The following is a 23,282-nucleotide window of genomic DNA, read 5'->3' on the forward strand; positions in this document are numbered from 1 at the left end:
CTGCCCAACTGGGTGACTTCTACGAGTCTCTGCCCAACTGGGTGACTTCTACGAGTCTCTGCCTAACTGGGTGACTTCTACGAGTCTCTGCCTAACTGGGTGACTTCTACGAGTCTCTGCCTAACTGGGTGACTTCTACGAGTCTCTGCCCAACTGGGTGACTTCTACGAGTCTCTGCCTAACTGGGTGACTTCTACGAGTCTCTGCCTAACTGGGTGACTTCTACGAGTCTCTGCCTAACTGGGTGACTTCTACGAGTCTCTGCCCAACTGGGTGACTTCTACGAGTCTCTGCCCAACTGGGTGACTTCTACGAGTCTCTGCCCAACTGGGTGACTTCTACGAGTCTCTACGAGTCTCTGCCTAACTGGGTGACTTCTACGAGTCTCTGCCTAACTGGGTGACTTCTACGAGTCTCTGCCTAACTGGGTGACTTCTACGAGTCTCTGCCTAACTGGGTGACTTCTACGAGTCTCTGCCTAACTGGGTGACTTCTACGAGTCTCTGCCCAACTGGGTGACTTCTACGAGTCTCTGCCCAACTGGGTGACTTCTACGAGTCTCTGCCTAACTGGGTGACTTCTACGAGTCTCTGCCTAACTGGGTGACTTCTACGAGTCTCTGCCCAACTGGGTGACTTCTACGAGTCTCTGCCCAACTGGGTGACTTCTACGAGTCTCTGCCCAACTGGGTGACTTCTACGAGTCTCTGCCCAACTGGGTGACTTCTACGAGTCTCTGCCTAACTGGGTGACTTCTACGAGTCTCTGCCTAACTGGGTGACTTCTACGAGTCTCTGCCCAACTGGGTGACTTCTACGAGTCTCTGCCTAACTGGGTGACTTCTACGAGTCTCTGCCCAACTGGGTGACTTCTACGAGTCTCTGCCTAACTGGGTGACTTCTACGAGTCTCTGCCTAACTGGGTGACTTCTACGAGTCTCTGCCCAACTGGGTGACTTCTACGAGTCTCTGCCCAACTGGGTGACTTCTACGAGTCTCTGCCTAACTGGGTGACTTCTACGAGTCTCTGTCTAACTGGGTGACTTCTACGAGTCTCTGCCCAACTGGGTGACTTCTACGAGTCTCTGTCTAACTGGGTGACTTCTACGAGTCTCTGCCTAACTGGGTGACTTCTACGAGTCTCTGCCTAACTGGGTGACTTCTACGAGTCTACAAGAAAAGTGCATCATAATAGATGAACAGGAATGTTTGCTTCAATTCTAAATACCAGTTAAGTGTGAATGAATTCCAGCTGAGAGAAGCATTACAACAACTCAAAACAGTCTTTACTAGTAGGGGCTGAAGGTGACATTGTAATGAAGTGGACTGATCTGTCCGTATATTATATATGTGTGTTTGCCTTGGAAATCTGGACATTTAAATGCTGTCTGCATTTATTTATTGTCTATCATGTCAATCTAGAGGAGTTACATTTCATTTGTTGGCAGGAACATAATCTTCACATCAAAAGGTGTATGGAAATATGAAGCAAACTGAACAAAAATGCAAATAGGAGAAGGGGTAAACGATTGACGGTAAATCTTTTAATAAAAGGCAGTGTGATTACAGCCTACTACCTAAGAAAAAAAAGGACAGCAAGACTTAACAGACCACGTTAAAATGAACCATTCCCCATCTTCATAACAGCCCAAGTTCAAGGAAGCCATCATTTCCTTAGGAACCAGAGTCCACGGCATACAGTGACATTGCTATTTGTATTGCTTCTTTCTCTTAATGAGTGCATCTCTTAGAGAAATCTGTATGGAGAGAGAGAAATAGACACAAGATCGAGATAAATAATACTGACAAAAACACACATTTTCCAATTATGCTGAACACAAAAAAACAAACTTCATGTACCTGTTTATCTCTGAAGGATCTCTTGTTCTTGGTCCGTACGTTTCGACTGTGTCTCATCATCCTGAAGTCTTTGTTCCTCTTCTTGTCCTTGTTGCTGGTGGAAGCGAACGGGTTCAGCTTCTCCTTCCTCTTCTTCACAAACTCCTTCCTGTCTGAGCGGCCAGCCTACCATCAAAACAAAACCACATGATCTGCTGAAATCCCAAGAATACGATAATTAGAATTCAGCACATTCTTGATTGAGACTGTCACCTGGGCAGTGGCCAGTCTTGATTCCTTGTCTGCCTTGGGTTTCTTGTGCAGCTTTTCAATGTCTCTCAAGGTAAGGATTTCCCCTCTGAAAACGGTTTGACATATTATTAGTTAAGATGTGTACACACACACACACACACACACACACACACACACACACACACACACACACACACACACACACACACACACAATAGCAGTTAAACTATTTTAGATGGTACGAGGTAGACAGCAAACCGGATGTCATTGTTTTCAATGAGAGCACAACGGTAAATGCCGTTGTGGCTGGCAGTGAATGCCGTCAGCCGCCACTAGGGCTGTCCTCGACTAAATAAAAACCTTGGTCGACCGAGAGTCGTGTGTTCTTTTGACAAAATTCTAAAAAGTGTATTTTTCCCTATATTGACACATCTTGTGTTTTAATCAAATCAACAATATGCACTGAGCTTGTCTGATGCTTTAAGCACACTGTTTGATGAAATAATAAAGACACACAGAAGACTAAAGGGAGTCTGAATGCAATTGATTTGTGCCAGGCTGGGCTCAGACTTGCTGTGCTGTGCAAAAGACAGCGAGTGACTGTGTAACTTGCACCCATTGACTCCCTCTCCTCCCTGCTGCAACGACCACCAGAGAACATCAACAGTGTTTATTGTGCGGTCCGTGTTGCTGAAGCTGTAACATACATACATACATACATACATACATACATACATACATACATACATACATACATACATACATACATACATACATACATACCCATTTCTGACTGAAAAGTTTTGTTACTTAAAATCCCTCATTTGTTTAGGGGAAGAAAAAAAAACATTCCCTAAAACCTTGTTCTCTTTACGTGACACATGTATGCAAGGCATGCACGTGACCAATAGGGCAACCAAACTCAACTGGCGGTCCGGGTCCAGAACCAGAGAAGGGTCAATCTGGACCGGACAAAATAGCATTTTTTTATAGAAAAGTCAAGTTATTTATTTTTAAGCTGTGTAAAAATAATCAACCGGGTCCAGGGGCCTCTAACTCAGCAACCTCTCTTTTTCTCTCTCTCGAAGCAACGGCCACCTCTACTACTGCCCCGTCTAATCCAATCGCGTGACTATATGCAAATACAAGAGGCTGCGTTTTTCCCAAGCACATTGATCCAAATATCCTTTGTGGAACCTTGGTATAAGCAGGCTGAAAGATTTGACCGCGGTTCAACTGTAAATATCACAGATAGGAGCTTCGTTACCTGTATCTTTGTTAACATGGCTTGTTCAACAAAAAATAAAAAAGTTGACTCTGAAAACCGTATATTCAAAGACGAGTGGGCGGAACAGTATTTATTCAACGAGCACAAAACCAATGTGCCTGATATGCAGTGAGTCTGTAGCTCTGGTGAAAAGTGCCAAGTGTTAAGCGTCATTAAGACACCAGACATAGTGAATTAGATCAGACGTATCCCCTGAACATGGAGGTCAGATCAAACAAGATGAACCAACTCAAATCCCAACACGAGAGATCCAACAAAGTCCTTGTCAATTCCCCGACAGACCAACAACGTGCAATGGAGTGTTCTCACTGAGGATACCTTGGGTTTTGGGAAAACACAAAACTTTTTCCAGACGCTGAGATGGTACAAGAACGCGTGTGTGAAGTTGCTTGAAGGTAAAGATCAAACAGATCCCACTGTCAGATTCCACAGCAATGAGGAGAACTGAAATATTAGCCAAAGATTTCACTTCACAACTTAAAGAGGCCGTTCAGAAAGCATTTCATTATCTGTGGATGAATCAACAGATAACACTGATAATGCACAGCTTCTGGTGTTTGTTAGATTTTATAACGAAACAAAGAAGGAATTCTGTGAGGAGCTGTTGGGCTTAACACATCTAGAAGCACACATACGGGGAGAGGATATCCCATGATGCCGTCAAAGAGATGCTGACAAAAAGGGGGAGAGATCTGAAGTCACGGGTCTCCATCACCACAGATGGAGCTCCAGCCATGATAGGAAGAAGGTAGGGGACTGGTTGCACATTTGAAAGAGGACCACCCTGACTTGACATCATATCACTGCCTCATCCATCAATCTGTCCTGTGTGCCAGTCTGAGAAAATAGTATTCTGAGGTCATGACAACGATGATGAAACGGATCAACTTTTTGAGAGGCCAATGGCAGTTGATGACCTACTACTGCACAACCATGTCAGATGGCTCAGCAAAGGCTGAGTTTGGGAATGCTTTTATCAAAGCTTTCTTATCAGAGCAAAAAATGAGTGGCAAGTAAACGCAGTTTAAGTTTTCAGAAAATGAAAATATGCAAACAGTTGCATTTTGGCTGGAGCTCCAGAATTCTCACTTCCTGGTTAGATTTTTCTCAGGTTTTTGCCTGCCATATGAGTTCTGTTATACTCACAGACATCATTCAAACAGTTTTAGAAACTTCAGAGTGTTTTCTATCCAAATCTACTAATAATATGCATATTCTAGTTCCTGGGCCTGAGTAGTAGGCCGTTTAATTTGGGTACGTTTTTCATCCGGCCGTGAAAATACTGCCCCCTACCCTAGAGAGGTTAAGGCCTACACTTCGATAGTGGTTATACAAGACTGCTATACTAAGCCTACTAATGATAATGATTTCACTTATTATAATAATAATGATGATAATAACAAGGAGATCAAGAAGGTTATTATTATAAATATAATTTCTGACAATTTGAACAGTGTAAACAACACTAAATAAGTAATTCCGGAGAGGCTGTTCCAGCATAGCAAAGACTTCAAACAGACACATTTGTGGAATAGTTTATCTGACATGTTGTGGTTGTGTGAGGCTTGGTGCTCACAGAATCAGTAGGCTATTAAACACTCACCGGCAACACAGGCAGGATCAGTCTTATTTCTCTAGATACAGTGCATTCGGAAAGTATTCAGACCCCTTCACTTTTCACAGATTTTGTTACGTAACAGCCTTTTTCTAAAAATTGATAAAATAAATGTCTCAATCTACACACAATACCCCATAATAACGAAGCAAAAACTGGTTTTTAGAAATGGTTGCAAATGTAATGTAAACAAATACCTTATTTACATGACTATTCAGACCTTTTGCTATGAGACTAAATTGAGCTCAGGTGCATCCTGTTTCCATTGATCATCCTTGAGATGTTTCTACAACTTGGAGTCCCCCTGTGGTAAATTCAATTGATTGGACATGATTTGGAAAGACACACACCATAAGGTCTCACAGATTACAGTGCACGTCAGAGCAAAAACCAAACCATGAGGTCAAAGGAATTGTCCATAGAGCTCTGAGACATGACTGTGTGTCGAGGCACAGATCTGGGGAAAGGTACCAAAAAATGTCTGCAGTATTCAAGAACACAGTGGCCTCCATCATTCTTAAATGGAAGAAGTTTGGAACAACCAAGACTCTTCCTAGAGCTGGCCACCCGGCCAAACTGAGCAATCGGGGGAAGGGCCTTGGTCAGGGAGGTGACCAAGAACCCGATGGTCACTCCGACAGAGCTCCAGAGTTCCTCTGTGGAGATGGGAGAACCTTCCAGAAGGACAACCACCTCTGCAGCACTCCACCAATCAGGCATTAATGGTAGAAGCCACTTCTCAGTAAAAGGCACATGAAAGCCCGCTTAGAGTTTGGCAAAAGGCAGCTAAAGGACTCTGACCATGAGAAATAACATTCTCTGGTCTGATGAAACCAAGATTTAACTCGTCACGTCTGGAGGAAACCAGGCACCGCTCATCACCTGACCACCATCCATACAGTGAAGCATAGTGGTGGCAGCATCATGTTGTGGGGATGTTTTTCAGCGGCAGGGAGAGTAGTCAGGATTGACGGAAAGATGAACAGAGCAGAGATCCTTGATGAAAAACTGCTCCAGAGTGCTCAGGACCTCAGGAGCTTTACCTTCCAACAGGACAACAACCCTAAGCACACAGCCAAGACAACGCAGGAGTGGCTTTTGAACAAGTCTCTGAACGTCTTCAAGTGGCCTAGCCAGAGCCCGGACTTGAACCAGATCGAACATCTCTGGAGAGACCTGAAAATAGCTGTGCAGGGACGCTCCCCATCCAACCTGACAGAGCTTGAGAGGATCTGCAGAGAAGAATGTGTTACGAACCGGCTCAGGATTCGTAACAAAAGGGAGACAACGTGGAGACAAGGTGTATCAAAAATATATATTTATTAAATAAAGCAACTAAGAAGATAACAATGGCATGTGTAATCAGTAATCAGTAGTGTAAGTGAGTGTGTTGCATACTTGAATGTAATAATGCAGAGTGTTGAAAGGTGCCAAAGCAAATAACCAAGAAAACCATAAAACTACACAACCAAAAACAATAAGGTGTCTGTGTGGAGAGAGTCTCCTTCATGAATGGGGAAGAGGTCCATTTATCCTGGGAAACACCTGAGCCCAGGTGTTTCCCATTTATCTGACGACCCTTCCAACTCCGCCCACCGGCCTCCTAATAAAGAAACAAAAACAAGAGAGAATACGGCAGACAGAGTGGGAGGGTCGTCACACCCCCCCCCATAAAACCGGGGACCAACAAGGACCCCGGAACAACGCATCAGCCTCCGCGTCCCAAATCTACAAGAGGTTACATGTTCATCTTCCACTTGCCCCAGCCAACCTCCTTCTCCCCAGACCTCAGCAACCTTTGTGTACAGGAAGCAACTTTTAAGAGGAAAGAAGAAAACGAGACCAGGAAGGTACAGACAGGAACGACAGAACACGACAACACCAAACAACGGTCAGTCACATAAATATTCAGGAACAGGGCGCACGAGAGAGCGCATCAATAATCACGTTATCAGTTCCCCGGATATGCCACACCATCTCATTATCCTCTAATTAGGACACATCATGGACCTGAAAAAGGTGAGAGGGTTATGGTCGGTGTAGACCACACTAGGTACTACTCCTGACCCAACATACACTTCAAAGTGTTGTAGCGCCCAAATGAGTGCTAGCGCTTCTTTTTCCATGACCGAGTAGTTCAACTGATAACGGCTAAACTTTTTGGAAAAGAAACTAACAGGGCTCTCAACCCCAAATTGACACAGGCCTCTGCGTCTCAAATTTACAAGAGGTTACATGTTCACCTTCCACTTGCCCCAACCAACCTTCTTCTCCCCAGTCCTCAGCAACCTTTATGTACAGGAAGCAACATTTAAGAGGAAAGGAGAACACAAGACCAGGAGGGAACAGACAGGAAAGTTAGAACATGACAACCCAAACAATGATCACTCACATAACCTCAGGAACAGGGCACACAAAAGACCACATCAGCTACAAACGCAAACAACATTTCCCAACGATTCATAGTCACTAAACTCATAACGAATACGAGTACAGACTAGAGGGTGTAATACAGGCAAAAATGTCATATGCCCTACTCGTCAGTGGCACCTGCCAATGGCACAATAATAGGTCAAATTTACTCACAAACTTAGCTGCGCCGACTTGATCAACGCCATCCTCCATCTAAGGAAGAGGAAATTAATCCGGCTTAGTAACTCCGTTTACATTACGGTGGTCCGTTCCATCCGTTTTACTGACCAAGATACAGGGAGAATCCCAACTAGAGAAAGAAGGCTCTGCTATCTTACTCTCCAGCATATAGCTGACCTCAGCATCCAGACAACGCAGTTTCTCTGCAGAAACTCTATAGTACCGCTGACGAATAGGGTCAGCATCTCCAATGTCAATATCATGCTCTATCAAGTTGGTACGTGTTGGTATATCAGAAACCAATTCTGGAAATTTCCGAATCAGATCAACCATCTATTTTCGTTCATCAACAGGTAGATGGTTAAGAAGGTTGTCCAAAATATCCAGTGTCTCTGAATTTTTCAATCTACCTTGCAATATGCAATCGTCGGGACCAGGAACACCTTCCTCATCATGCACAGACCTAGCATGAGAAGAACCAAAGGATGTAACGGTATCAGCCAAAAGAACAGGTTTACCGTCCTCTTTAGACTCCCACTGTTCAGTCTCCGTTGAACATGCATAATAGGGTTTTAACAAATTTACATGGCACAGTTGGTGTGCTTTTCTCCGTTCTGGAGTGGCAACTAGATAATTCTGCTCAGTGTACTGGCGCACCACTGTATATGGACCTTGAAACTTGGCTTGAAAAGGAGAACCAATAATTGGCAGCAGAGCAAGAACCTGGTCACCTGGACTAAAGTGACGAGGCTCAGTTCGACGATCAAATATGCCCTTCATCCTTTCCTGTGAAGATGATAGCTTTTCTTTCGCCATTTCACCAGCGGCATACAAGCGTCGCCGGAAATCACACACATACGATAACAAGGACTGAGGAGGCTCGGGAGACTTCCAATCATCCTGGAGAACAGATAAAAGTCCACGCACCCTATGTCCAAACACAAGGTCATTTGGGCTGAAACCTGTGCTCTCCTGTGAAACCTCCCTAGCGGCTAACAGTAACCAAGGCAACCCCTCCTCCCAATCCTTATCCATCTCAGTACAATAAGCTCTCAACAAAGACTTAAGTGTTTGATGGAAACGTTCCAGTGCTCCCTGACTTTGCGCATGATAGGCGCTAGACAAATTGTGTTTAATATGGAGCTGTTGTAAAACCTGACCAAAGAGAGTAGAGGTGAAATTTGATCCTTGATCACTCTGAATGACCTTAGGGATTCCAAAAAGTGAGAAAAACTGAGTCAAAGCTTTTAACACAGACTTAGTCGTGATAGACCGGAGAGGATAAGCAGCCGGAAACCTAGTGGTCTGACACATCACAGTCAACAAGTAATTACTACCTTTTTTAGAACGAGGCAGAGGACCAACACAATCAATAATCAGGTACTCAAAAGGTTGGCTGAGTACCGGAATAGGAAACAGTGGTACCGGCTTAATAGCTTGATTAGGTTTACCAGTTATTTGACAGGTGTGACAAGTTTTGATAAACTCAGAAACATCTCTCTTCAATCCAGGCCAAAAGAAATGTCTTAATATACGATTGTAGGTTTTCCTCACACCCATATGTCCAGCAACATCATTGTGAGAAGTGGTCAAAACCAACTCACGAAGCTTAACTGGTACAACAACCTGACTAATCGCCTCCCCCAGAAAACAACTACCATGAGACATCCACTTTCTCATCAGGACATCCTCTTGGAGAAAATATCCATGTGCAACATCTCCCAACTGTTCCACAGGCACAATTTGGTCACGCAACTTCTCTAATGTGGGGTCAGTCCGTTGCGCATCGATTAGATCGGAGCGGGGTACAGTTAACGGAATAACGGGGAAAACAGTGATAGACGTCTTTGTGGTATTCTCATTTACCGACGCAGTAACTAGATCGCCATGGATCATAGAACGCGTCACTGCACACGCAGAGAACACCTCTGGGAAACTCTGCGCACTCTCATCAGGAATCCCTACAATTACCGGTGTAGTGGAAACCACTAGAGCTGGAGACACAACAGGCCACACACGCTCACCAGCCAAGTTATTCCCAAGGATAACGTCAATACCCTCAATAGGCAATGAAGGACGCACCCCCACAACAACCTCACCTTTCACCAGTCCACAATCCAACATTAATCTATGCAATGGAACTGACAGAGTGTTCAAACCTATTCCCCTAATTAGCACGCTATTCCCTGAATCAGTCTCAGCAGAGAAGGGTAACAGAGATTCCAACACAAATGATTCAGAGGCACCTGTGTCTCTTAGGATCTTCACTGGCACTAGGTTCTTACTTCCTAACAGAGACACAAAACCCTCCGTAATGAAAGGTAAATAGTCTGGATCAATATGGACTTTCACCTGCCCCTGGGCATGAGACAATGTGTCGGCAGTGAACTGATGTGGAACAGGCGCAGCTAACGCCGTAGGCTTAGATTTAACATAAGTACCTGTACTGAACTTATCCCTAGACCTAAGAACCGGACATTCGTTTTTCCAATGACCTGAGCTTCGACAGTAGTGACACTCTTGACCAAAGTCAGTTTTACCACGGGAGTCAGGCTCAACCCTAGTTGAATAAAACTCTGCCCGTGAACCAGAGTATCTCGGTGACCGAGGTCCAAATCTCTCCGAACGTCTCCACTCACTCCGTATACGGGGCTCTACAAAAACAGTTTTGTGAGTCAAAACATATTCATCTGCCAAAACCGCAGCTTCAGCGACAGTTTTAACTTTCCGTTCGTTAATATACGTGGCTATACGATCAGGGACTGTGTCCTTAAATTGCTCTAACATAATCAGCTCACACAGCCCTTGGAAAGTCATAACTGCAGAGGCGGAACACCAGCGATTAAACTGTGAAGATAATTGTCGCACAAACTCAACATGAGTTTGTTTATCATCCCTTTTTAAAGTTCTAAATCGTTGGCGGTAAGCCTCAGGAACCAATTCGTAAATCTGTAACACCGCCGTTTTAACCTTATCATAAATGACACTGTCGGCTACACTAAGAGCTGAATATGCTTCCTGCGCTTTACCAGTCAGCACACATTGCAACATCAAAGCGCGATCAGAATCAGGCCAACTCCTAGCGTTAGCAACACGCTCAAACAACAAAAAGAATGTCTCAGGATCCTTTTCATTAAACTGAGGCAACAACCGTAAATTCCCAACAATGTCAAATGTGTCCGGGGCACGACCAAAAGAGGAACGATTCCTAAGTAATTCTGGGTCACCTTCCCAGAGCAAACTCTCTCCTGAGAGCTTTCCTTCCCTAACCAACTCTAGTCGCTCTTGTTGCAGCTTGATTTTAGCACGCTCGATATCCTGTTTAAATTCCAATTCCTTTTCATGTTTTAACCGATCTGCACGCTCGATATCCTGTTTAAATTCCAATTCCTTTTCATATTTTAACTGATCAGCAGCCAATTCCTTTTCATATTTTAACTGATCAGCAGCCAATTCCTTTTCATATTTTACACGATCTGCACGCTCCTTATCCTGTTTAAATTCCAATTCCTTTTCATATTTTAACTGATCAGCAGCCAATTCCTTTTCATATTTTAACTGATCAGCAGCCAATTCCTTTTCATATTTCATACGATCGTACTCTAGCTTCTCACGATCGTGCTCTTGCTGTAACAGAAGCAGCTCTTTCTGCTGTTCAAAAAGAAGATTACTAGGACTAACCGATGGAGTGGTAATTGTGACATATCGGGGAGACGGCGAGTCCTCAGCAGAGACTGCCCCAGTGGTAACTTCAAGAATACCACTCTCCATCAGATTGGCCTTCAATATTACCCTAATGGAATTTTTTAGACGTTTATCACTAATTTCAATTTTGTAGTGTTCAGCAACCTTCAACAGCTGTTCTTTAGTACATACGTCTAACAGTTCCTCTGATGGAAAGCGAATGAACTCGTCTACATTAGACGCCATAGTCAGAGAGAGAGAGGAAAGGGAGAGAAAAAAAAAAAAATCTCACTCAACCCCTCTGAGCACATCAGACCACAACAAGAGAAAAAACAATCACACTGGTACCACAGAAAAGAGATGAGATATGGAGCTTCCCCAAAACCTACAATAACTCAACCCTAGTCTTCATGCAGATTTGCGGTGGGTAATTATGCACTGTAACCCGCTGGCGAGGAAGTAACCCCCCAGCACGCTGGTAGATTCCACCAAGCCACGGATGTGCTCCCGAGACAACTGCTCAGTCCACAGACACCACACAAAAATAACAAACTTTAACAATGCCCAACATATTCCAAAAATGAAACACGTCGCTAAGCCTATCAGGGGAAAAAGACTATAGCTCCAGGTAGTAAGTTTCACTACCCTATCCAAATCTCCCACCGAGGTACACAGCTGATTCTACTCACCTCAGACCAATGTTCCAACAGCGAGTACAACAAGTGTTTCCAGGCTGGGCAGAGACCTGGAAACTAACCAATGTACTCTCTCCAACGCAACACACAAACAAAACAACCAAAGACAACCAGTACTGAGCACCAAACTCAAACTAACAAACAAAACACCTCAAGTTAACATACCTCCACGTTTTCTCCCAAACACAAGTTCAAGATCCCGGATGAGCCCCCACTTGTTACGAACCGGCTCAGGATTCGTAACAAAAGGGAGACAACGTGGAGACAAGGTGTATCAAAAATATATATTTATTAAATAAAGCAACTAAGAAGATAACAATGGCATGTGTAATCAGTAATCAGTAGTGTAAGTGAGTGTGTTGCATACTTGAATGTAATAATGCAGAGTGTTGAAAGGTGCCAAAGCAAATAACCAAGAAAACCATAAAACTACACAACCAAAAACAATAAGGTGTCTGTGTGGAGAGAGTCTCCTTCATGAATGGGGAAGAGGTCCATTTATCCTGGGAAACACCTGAGCCCAGGTGTTTCCCATTTATCTGACGACCCTTCCAACTCCGCCCACCGGCCTCCTAATAAAGAAACAAAAACAAGAGAGAATACGGCAGACAGAGTGGGAGGGTCGTCACAAATGGGAGAAACTCCCCAAATACAGGTGTGCCAAGCTTGTAGCGTCATACCCAAGGCTGTAATCGCTGCCAAAGGTGCTTCAACAAAGTACTGAGTAAAGGGACTAAATACTTATATAAATATGATGTAATTTATTTTTAATACATTTGCAAAAATGTCTAAAAACCTGTTTTTGCTTTGTTATTATGGGGTATTGAGTGTAGATTGATGAGACGTTTATTTGATCAAGAATAAGGCTGTTACGTAACAAAACGTGGAAAAAATGAAGTGGTCTGAATACTTTCAGAATGCACTTTATAAAGCCAGGCACACCTAACAGTTAGGCTATTGATTATAGGCTATTGATTATAGACCTAATTAAGTTGGGGTTTCCCCTCTCCTCTCTTTTCTTAGACAATTAAGGCCAAGGCTGTTTTCTCATCTCCTAACTCCGCTGCTGCCTCTACCGCATTGTTCTCAACACCAATATGCTGGGTAACTTTGCTATTATGCACATAGCAACATGGTCTAGGAAAAAGGCACCAAATCCACAGCATACTGATGTTTCAGAACCGCGGACAGCAACCGCTATCCAACGCGGGAGAAAGCTCATTTGCTATAAAATAATATTAGTTTTATTAGTGTTGCACCATTGATCTTATGTAATATAACCACGTACAATTTCAGTAGCAAATGTCTGAGTGATGGACAGTGCCATCCCCACGTCCTGGATCAGTCCACTCAGACAGGTGTCTTGTACACCACGTTTTTTCATTTTTTGTTGTTGTTGCTACTACTCGACTCAAGAAATCTTGGTCGACCAACTATCGACCAAACTATCGACCGGTCGACTAAATGGGGTTAGCCCTAGCCGCCACGGTATACGGGACTTGCCGCCAGAGTTCAAATATTACAACTTTTGCAGTAGCGTTGTTTTCTACCGGATGTTCATTTGCACTGTTTGTTTACGGATATCACCATAGCAACGCATACCGTCGTGCTACCTTGCTTTTGTCGTCACCCTCTTCCTTGCTTTCTTGTCCCGTTATTACCAACTGGTATGACGGTTTTTGCGTCCTTCGTCTAAACGCAGCATCAACGCATTTTAAATAAGATATTCCCATCAGGAAAAACATGGATCCACAACCATCATTGTAACAAAAAGTCAGCCCTGTTTTGAATTATATTAATCATAGGAGGTGGAGGTAAAATAACAAGAAAAACAAGACTGACCTTTCACCATCATCATCATCTTCAACCATCTTCCTCTTCTGTCCTTTGCCCGGGGCAGCGTTGACCTCTTTAGCCATCTGAGCCAGACGGATCTTTTTGAAGTCGTCCTGAGTGAGAAGTCGACTGGAGCTGACCGCTGATGCCTTGGCCTTCCTCTCCTCTGGATCCATACTCTTCAGCTTCTCAGCCTGGGCGAGACACATACAATTACCAATGAGGAGACGTTATTCACCAATAAGAACATGTTATTCACCAATAAAAACACCTTATTCACCAATCAGAAACACTAATCACCAGGGTAGTGTTCATTCAGCACCAAATGGCAGAAAACAAACAGAAACAGCGAGGGACAACCTGAACCTGTCCAATAAGAAGTGCTCATTTTAGTTTTCTGATTCAAATTGTTTTGCTACGGTGTGCTCAATTGAACACGAGCCAGCCCAGCTTTTCAAAATCAGGTCACCATCCCAGAAGACCTAATGGACATGGGGTTGATGCAGAACCATACCATTTCTGCGGTGTCTTCATCAGAGGAGTGGTGAACATTGATCCATTCTCCGTCATCATCATCACCACTGATACTGCTAGCACTCTCCCAGCCATCTAGAGATGAAGAGGAAATGCAGAGGAAGAAATTATCAAACAATCGATATTTAAAACCTATTTTTCCACACAGAACATCATCTATTGTATCTTGGAAATACAGTCCTTGATAAATCCAAAATGAGGGTCCTTGCAGCAAAAACTAAACAAGTAGATGTTTCCAGTTCTATAATAATGACTATACACGATCCAATCCTTACCACCATCCCCATCTTCTCCCTCCTCTTTCTCCTCCACCTCCAGAACCTCTGCTCCAGGGATGTAGGTCTTGGCCTCCATCTCGCCATAGTCCTGGATCTTAGCCTCGGTAGACAACTCTGTGGGTCGACCCTAGTAAAACAACGCAATGGTTAAGTTATCAGTTAGCACAGCCTCCATGACATTTCACAGTAGGAACAGAGGAACCACCTAGCATACCTCAGCCCTGAGAGGACTTCCACATAGAGGAGGAGGAGCCTAGCATACCTCAGCCCTGAGGGGACTTCCACACAGAGGAGGAGGAGCCTAGCATACCTCAGCCCTGAGGGGACTTCCACACAGAGGAGGAGGAGCCTAGCATACCTCAGCCCTGAGAGGACTTCAACATAGAGGAGGAGCCTAGCATACCTCAGCCCTGAGAGGACTTCCACACAGAGGAGGAGCCTAGCATACCTCAGCCCTGAGAGGACTTCCACACAGAGGAGGAGCCTAGCATACCTCAGCTCTGAGAGGACTTCCACACAGAAGAGGAGGAGCCTAGCATACCTCAGCCCTGAGGGGACTTCCACACAGAGGAGGAGCCTAGCATACCTCAGCCCTGAGGGGACTTCCACACAGAGGAGGAGCCTAGCATACCTCAGCCCTGAGAGGACTTCCACACAGAGGAGGAGCCTAGCATACCTCAGCCCTGAGAGGACTTCCACATAGAGGAACCACCTAGCATACCTCAGCCCTGAGAGGACTTCCACACAGAGGAGGAGCCTAGCATACCTCAGCCCTGAGGGGACTTCCACACAGAGGAGGAGGAGCCCAGCATACCTCAGCCCTGAGGGGACTTCCACATAGAGGAGGAGGAGCCCAGCATACCTCAGCCCTGAGGGGACTTCCACACAGAGGAACCACCTAGTATACCTCAGCCCTGAGAGGACTTCCACACAGAGGAACCACCTAGTATATGGGCCTTAGAACGAGGGAGGGAAAAACATGACGATGTTGAGATCATTTTAAATGTGTATTACATTGGTCTCAGCAACATACCCTGTCTCTCTTATGCAGCATCTTTGGATCCAGGCTTCTGAAGAGCTGAATGAGTCCTCTGGCAGACATCATCACATCTAAAAATGACATTTTAATAACCCTCATTGAAACCCTTTGAATTGTTTTAATTATGACACGTGATGAATAATCTCTTGTAGCCACATGGTTAAAGAGAAAAATATTCAAAACAGACATGTTAGCCTACTACTGTAAGGACAGACTACTTCCTGTAAGGACAGACTACTTCCTGTAAGGACAGACTACTTACTCTTGTCTTTGTGCATCTTGTACTGAGCCAGGTCCTGGAGCAGCTCTTCTGTGATGGCTAGGGGACAACGAGCTGCCACCTCCTTGATGGCATTGATGCTGTACAAAGCAAATCCCACACTCTGTTACTCTATATATCCATGTTATTAACCAATAACTGATGCTGTACAAATCTCAACTGTATATAACAGTGTTATATACAGCATCCATGGTAACAATCACATGCAGAAGGTGAGTGACTTTACAATGGCCATCCAACCAGGTTACAGACCAGGTTACAGAGGAATCATAGGTGTGAGTGACTCCCTTACCCAACACACATCACCTCTCCCGAGTTTCTGTCTGTCACAAAGTTATTGGCTATGGTCATGATGACAGGCTGGATGATCTCAGGTGGAACTAGTTGATGGGAGGACTGGGCAGCACACAGGAGTATCTTGGTGACCTCTGGAGAAGAAAAAATAACACAAATATCATTTTCAACTCAAGTTCTATTAAAAACACAACATGACTAATTGCACGCTTGTTTTTAATGACAAGCTGAGCCCTTTCTTAGAACATATCTCTTTGACGGGGCTGAAAAAAACCGCTGTACTGTCTTCACTGACATTTTCAACCTCTCCCTGACCGAGTCGGTAACACCTACACGTTTCAAGCAGACCACCATAGTCCCTATGCCCAAGGAAGTGAAGGTAACCTGCCTAAATGATTACAGCCCAGTAGCACTCGCGTTGGTAGCCATGAAGTGTATTGAAAGGCAGGTTATGGCTCACATCAACACCATCATCCCAGAAACACTAGACCCACTCCAATTAGCATACCGCCGCAATAGATCCAAGGATGACGCAATCTCTATTGCACTCCACACTGCCCTTTCCCACTTGAACAAAAGGAATACCTATGTGAGAATGCTGTTCATTGACTGCAGCTCAGCATTCAACACCATAGTGACCTCAAAGCTCATAACTAAGCTAAGGACCCTGGGACTAAACACCTCCCTCTGCAACTGGATCCTGGACTTCCTGACGGGCCGCCCCCAGGTAGTAAGGGTAGGTAACAACACATCTGCCACGCTGATCCTCAACACGGGGCCCCTCAGGGGTGCGTGCTCATTCCCCTCCTGTACTCCCTGTTCACCTACGACTGCATGGCCAGGCACGACTCCAACACCATCATTAAGTTTGCTGACGACACAACAGTGGCAGGCCTGATCACCGACAACGATGAGACAGCCTATAGGGAGGAGGTCAGAGACCTGGCAGTGCGTTGCCAGGACAACAACCTCCCCCTCAACGTAAACAAAGATGATGATCGTGGACTACAGGAAAAGGAGGGCTGAACAGTTTCAAGTTCCTTGGTGGCCACCCCCCATTGTTTTACACTGCTGCTATTCGCTGTTTATTATCCATGCATAGTCACTCTTCACTCGACTAACCTGTACCCCCCACATTGACTCAGCACCAGTACCCCCTGTATATAGCCCAATTATTGTTATTTTATTGTGTTACTTTATATATTTTTTATTTTAGTTTATTTAGTAAATATTTTCTAAACTCTATTTTCTTAAAACCGCATTGTTGGTTAAGGGCTTGTAAGTAAGCATTTCACGGTAAGGCCTACAGCGGTTGTATTCAGCGCATGTGACATCATTTGATTTGCAGGTTTTAATTACAAGAGGTGCCCTTGCGTAGAGCTCACCTCTTTGATGGGGCTGAATAAACCTCTGTACGAAGGGGTAGTAGTTGAAGAGAAAGAGCTGTGGGAAGAACAGAAATAACAACGTGAATGTCTATTTTCTTTTTACATTGTAGAATAATTGCACTGTTCATATCATTTCATATCATTTTCTTACCTCATGAATCCCAACCAGTCGGGATATTAGTTCCATCATCATGATCTTCACCTCAAAACGCTCGTTAGAGTCTTCCAACTGCTTTAGTAGCTTCTCTGAAAAATCTGTGCAAAGCAACGTCATATTTCTTAGGAAAACCAGAATAGAGCGACATAAAATAAGTTCCAGATATAGTTTAGTTTATAAGCGTGTGCTTTTGAGGGTGACCAAACATACCTTGAGGATCATGAATCAAGTGGATGGCAGAGAAATTGAAAACCTCTACCTTCTTCTTCTTCTTATGTTTCTGTGAATCATCAAGTTAAGATTCATTAACGAACAACCAACCAACAAAAACAATTGCCAGTTAAAGTCTTACCTTATCAGTAAAATAAAAAACACAGGACTCTCAGCGTACCTTAAGGACCTTCATGGCCTTCTCCATCTTCTTCTTGTTCTTCGATGTCTTCCTCCCTGTAGAGTACCTCACCATCAGGTCTCTAGCCGACGGACCTTCCTCCTGGAGATAAGAGACTGGCTTAGACCCGACAGAGCAAGGAAGTCTCTCCTCCAATCAAATGAAAATGTTCACCCCCCTCCACTATGTGGTGTGGTGTACACATGCCTCCGATTCAGAATCACTCTCCCTCTTCTCATCTTCATCTTTGCCCAGGAAGAACTTCATGCCTGCCACGAGGATCTTTGTGACTTTGGAGAAACATGCTGTCGTGATCACGTTAACAGTTTTGGCATCATTCCTGTAAACAGAAAAGAAGGAGCAAAAATTATATATATATATATATATCAGGTGATGTGTTTTTGAAGATACCAAGGCACAGAGCCAAGGCATGTAACTTACCAGATGTTCCTCTTGTACAACTCAATCATGACATCTAGCGAGATCTTGGCTGCTAGAGGATTGCTGTCTCTCAGCATGGTGTACATGAAGTTCTGTAATGTTGTGTTGACTTTGTTGTTCTTGTGTTTGGAGTTGATGTTTTTTATGTCATGGACAATGTGTGAGTACAGCGTCTGGGAAGAGATGAACAGGAGACTAAGCGAGAGGCAAAACCGTGACTCACACTGCAGACAGACAGACCATAGAACTGGAATAACAATACCGGGGTGCAGAGAGACAGAGACACTCCGGGCTCACCTTCCTGAGGAGCTTGTCGTGACAGCGCAGCAACTCAAAGAACAGCTCGAGAAGACCGGTGGGGTTAATCAGATCTTTGTTCCTCAGCAGAATCAGGGCTTTGCAGAATGTCTGAGCGAGTGACAAACACACAACAACAACAACACATTAAATACACCTATTTTTAACAGCTGACAAGGGTGAGAAAATATCTGTTGATGATATGTTCTCTTACCATCCGTAGATCAGGCTCGAGGACTGTATGATGATTCATAAGGAGCTCCGTCAACTCCTGAGGGAAGGAGGCAAGTTGCTGCAGATAGCAGTGTCCAACCTGGAGCAGGACAAGAGTGGATTTAGCTTCATATCAGGATTAACGTGTAGCAGGGTACTTGTGTCTACAGTTGGCGATCTATAAATAAATGGACAGTTTATGGTTTTCCAATAAGATCCAGAAATACAGAAGGCCTACAGACATTTCCTGATTTGAGATAGCGTCGACCCCCAACTAGGGTACCCATGTGACATTTATATTTACGTTTCTGTTTTTTTATTTAATATATAAATGATTATTAATATAATGAATTTGGCATAGTATTTATAGGACTAGATTTGAGAGTGATGATCGTACCTGAGCAAGGAACATGACCAGGTCTGCCAGCTCCTTGTTGGGTTTGTCTGGCTGGAGTTTGAAGATCTGGACATTGGACTGGTAGTGTCGATATTGTTGCAGGAACTGTAGATTAGAAATTAAAGACGATCTTCGTGAAAAATACGTAATCAAAATCAGCAGGAATTGACATAGCGAGCCTCTCCCGATTCAGAGTTTGGACTAGATAAGCGTCCATTCTCTTCTCTAATATATAGGGTCCAAAATTCTGAACAGTCCCTTTATAAATCTGAAGAATGTTGAGTAAACATAATCTGAATTTATTCCACCTGTTGTCCTCTGATTTCGTCCTTATAACCAGCGCGGTATTAAAGTCTGATGTATTACTTCTAAGCAATGACATAGCTAGTTAATAGTCACTGACTGTATAAAATATGTAACCAGGCCTACGAAACTCTTCATCACGTATACAGTAAGTTCAGTTATTTTAACAGTAATGTTCAGTCTTCGCTTATTCCATAGCGATAGCTTGTGAGTATTTTGCCCGACTCGTTGCTGTACCTGTTTTGTCAGCATGTGTCCCACGTTGGATGGTATCCGTAATTGGTAGATAGTTCTGATGGAAACATTGTTGTTTGCGTCACCGAGCAGTTCCCAAGACAGCATTAAATCTAAGTGTTTGATGCCAACATCCCCCCCTCCAAATCAAAACCAAACATGGATGTCAATGTTTGCGCTCACACGCTCCATTCTACTTCCTGTCTACAGCAGCATGTTGCTGAATGTATTGCGAGGCTGATTAGATAGACCAACAGGTGTGTGATTCAAATCTGTTTGTTTTGATTTGGAGGGGGTGGTAGCATTAAATAATTGGATTTAATATTTTCTTGGGCACTGCTTGGCGGTGCAAATGACAACGTTTCCATCAGAACCAGCCTCTGTGGTTCGGTTAGGCTCTGCCATTTCCTCTAAGTGTTTGTCATGTGCGAATTGTGTCAGTATTGAAAATAAAAACAACATACTGAAGGTTATGTTGATAACGCTTCCCTGTGGATATTTTATATCAGATTACCTCTGACATAGGGGCAAAATCAGCAGACAACAGGTCAAGTAGAAATGAAGTTTGTTCAACATTCTGACTTGTAATGGGTCTGTTCGGGGAAGCTGAGCCTACATGTTACAACCACCACAGAAGGAGGGGCAACAACGGTAGCCTTACACCAGTAGACAGTGTCCTTCGCCCCCGCCTGTTGGGCACTGTGCGTGTTCTGCAGGCGGCAGCGAGGGACTGTGTGCTAGCGTAGCCAGCTAGTTCTAAGGAGGACTCTGGTACACAGCAACAGGGAGCTAGCTAACTATTTAATTTCATTAATTACATTTGAATTGAATTAACCTTTATTTAAACTAGGCCAGTCAGTTAAGAACAAATTCTTATTTACAATGACGGCCAAACCCGGACGACGCTGAGCCAATTGTGCGCCACCCTATGGGACCGGATGTGATGCCGATTCGAACCAGGTACTGCAGTGACATGCAGTGTCTTAGACCACTGCGCCACTTGGGAGCCCAAGTGGAGCCCAACGATCAACCTAGCTAGTACACAGTGTTGCCTTGGCCTGCTGTGCTAGCGGGGGCGACCAGTAGACAGTGTCCTTTGCCCGCCTGCAGGGAACGGTTTTCCCACAGTTCTGTTATAAACAGAGGGCATGTGTTCCGCAGGCGGGAGCGAATTACAGTGTCTTTTGAGGGGGCGTTCCTGGAATGTCCATATGTACAGTCGTGGCCAAAAGATTTGATAATGACACAAATATACATTTTCTCAAAGTCTGCCTCAGTTTGTATGATGGCAATTTGCATATACTCCAGAATGTTATGAAGAGTGATCCGATGAATTGCAATTAATAGCAAAGTCCCTCTTCGCCATGCAAATGAACTGAATTCCCAAAAAACATTTCCACTGCATTTCAGACCTGCCACAAGAGGACCAGCTGACATCATGTCAGTGATTCTCTCGTTAACTTAAGTTTTCCGAAAATGTGATGGAAAATTGTGTTTTATTAAGATTGTGCAGATTTTCCCTGTCGTCGTCCCCCGGCGGCTCGCCATTAAAGCTATGCCTTTAAAGCCTGAATGGAGGATGCGTTATGTACGAGTCGCTTCATGGGGGACACGAGTATATTATCCGGAATGCACATCAATCAAAGACATGCAGATCTAGAGGATACGTCAAAACCGTCTACGGAAAACATACGGTCCCACGCGGAACACGTGCTGCTAAAAGATGTACAACAACGGGTCGGGCGATATCCCGCAAGCTGTGTCGCTATTGACTGCCATTAGATCTAATACATTAGATAATGAATAAATGGTGTCTAAAATTGGCCTAAGATATAACTAGTTAGCTAGTTTAGCTAGCGTTAGCTATATAGTAATGCAATCAAATATAGTCATTTCTAGCTAATTAACGTTAGCAATATAGTTATATGATTCATGACATCATTAATTGATCCCACAGCATAGCTCGCTTTCTAATGTTAGTTAAATGTAAAGCAGATAACTAGCAAGTTAGCCAACAAGTTTGTTTATTAGTCAAACTAACGTTAGCTAGTTGGCATGCGTTACCTAGCTACGTTTTATACACTCACTTCTTCCGTGTACGACTGTGGATCTCTCTTGATCAGGTTCTGCAATTGCGGCAGATTGGTTGGCAATTTGTTGCTGTGTCGACCCGACAATATTTTATTCATTTTCGGTGTAAAAAGGAATATCTATGTTATAAAAATCCTATCAAAATACCAACGTGGCTCACTGATGGATCGCCATTTTTTCCAGACTCACAACGGAAAGTAACTAAGGACAAACGAAGTGGCAATGAAACGCGTTGCCAAAACCCAGTGAAATCGGAGGAAATCAAATATTGCACAAAGAAGAATATTGAAATCAAGGTCCTTACATAACCCACTTACATTTTTTTACATTATGATATAGAACCATATGCAATACAGTACATTGAACATCTAGATAGGAAATCATCATAAGCCACGCCCAAATGAAATTTACAACCGATTGCTGATGGCATAAATCAGATTCTAGCCTATTGAAACAGACAGAGCAGACCACCCCCCTCCCCAAACCCCCCTGCTGCACACCTGAACCTTATTTAGATTTGGATTGTGGTCAGTGGTGTACACGCAAGGTCATTTGAATATGTTGATCAAATCTAATCTAATTTTATTTGTTACATGCGCCGAATACTATAAGAATATTTTGAAGATAAATACACAACTGAGAGGATGAGAGGACTGAAAACTAAAGTACTAATGGTCAATAGGTAATTGTAAATAGGTGTTGGGTTTCAGTTCAACATCTGTTTAGAATCTGTGGAATGTGACTCCTGAACTCAGAGCGATGTGCGCTATGCTCTGTACATTGAGTCGGGAGCAGGATACTTGTTATTTGGCCGTTGGCCAGTTGTACTGCAAGGACTTGTGATTGGCCGACCCCAGGCTAGGGTGGGGGTTATAAATGGAATCCTGTTCCTTTGTTCAGTGGAGAAAAGTTGAGGACAGGGGAGACTGAACATCTACCTACCAGTGTAACAGTGTAGGTTCCGTCCCTCGCTTCGCCCAACCTAGGCTCGAACCAGGGACCCTTGCACACATCAACAACTGACACCCCACGAAGCATCGTTACCCATCGCGCCACAAAAGCCGCGGCCCTTGCAACGCAAGGGGAACAACCACTTCAGGTCTCAGAGCGAGTGACGTCACCGATTGAAACGCTATTAGCGCGTAC

General features: G+C 44.0%; 1 protein-coding gene across 1 annotated transcript; it reads right to left on the reverse strand.

The window, feature by feature from the left end:
* Positions 1 to 1,520: 1,520 nt before the first annotated feature.
* On the reverse strand, positions 1,521 to 22,326 carry sdad1 (SDA1 domain containing 1). The gene is made up of 19 exons (XM_029692427.1): positions 22,133 to 22,326; positions 19,509 to 19,613; positions 19,113 to 19,211; positions 18,899 to 19,009; positions 18,602 to 18,774; positions 18,368 to 18,500; positions 18,161 to 18,262; positions 17,980 to 18,049; positions 17,764 to 17,867; positions 17,610 to 17,667; positions 16,223 to 16,358; positions 15,913 to 16,010; positions 15,645 to 15,721; positions 14,609 to 14,738; positions 14,314 to 14,408; positions 13,806 to 13,993; positions 2,111 to 2,195; positions 1,859 to 2,023; positions 1,521 to 1,755 (listed from the first exon to the last, which is right to left on the reverse strand). Exons 1-19 carry the CDS (start codon positions 22,232 to 22,234, stop codon positions 1,708 to 1,710), a joined length of 2,079 nt encoding a protein of 692 aa, XP_029548287.1. The 5' UTR covers positions 22,235 to 22,326; the 3' UTR covers positions 1,521 to 1,707.
* Positions 22,327 to 23,282: the final 956 nt, after the last annotated feature.

This window comes from Salmo trutta, chromosome 15 (assembly GCF_901001165.1).
Source record: "Salmo trutta chromosome 15, fSalTru1.1, whole genome shotgun sequence".
Classification (NCBI taxonomy): domain Eukaryota; kingdom Metazoa; phylum Chordata; class Actinopteri; order Salmoniformes; family Salmonidae; genus Salmo; species Salmo trutta.

Excerpts from the sequence above, each read along its gene's own strand:
- sdad1 (XM_029692427.1), bottom strand. The coding sequence starts at position 22,234 with ATGAATAAAATATTGTCGGGTCGACACAGCAACAAATTGCCAACCAAT. Across the intron at positions 19,212-19,508 it reads TGGTCATGTTCCTTGCTCAG|GTTGGACACTGCTATCTGCA; the intron begins GTACGATCATCA and ends GTCCTGCTCCAG. Across the intron at positions 13,994-14,313 it reads ATGAAGACACCGCAGAAATG|GCTGAGAAGCTGAAGAGTAT; the intron begins GTATGGTTCTGC and ends TGTCTCGCCCAG.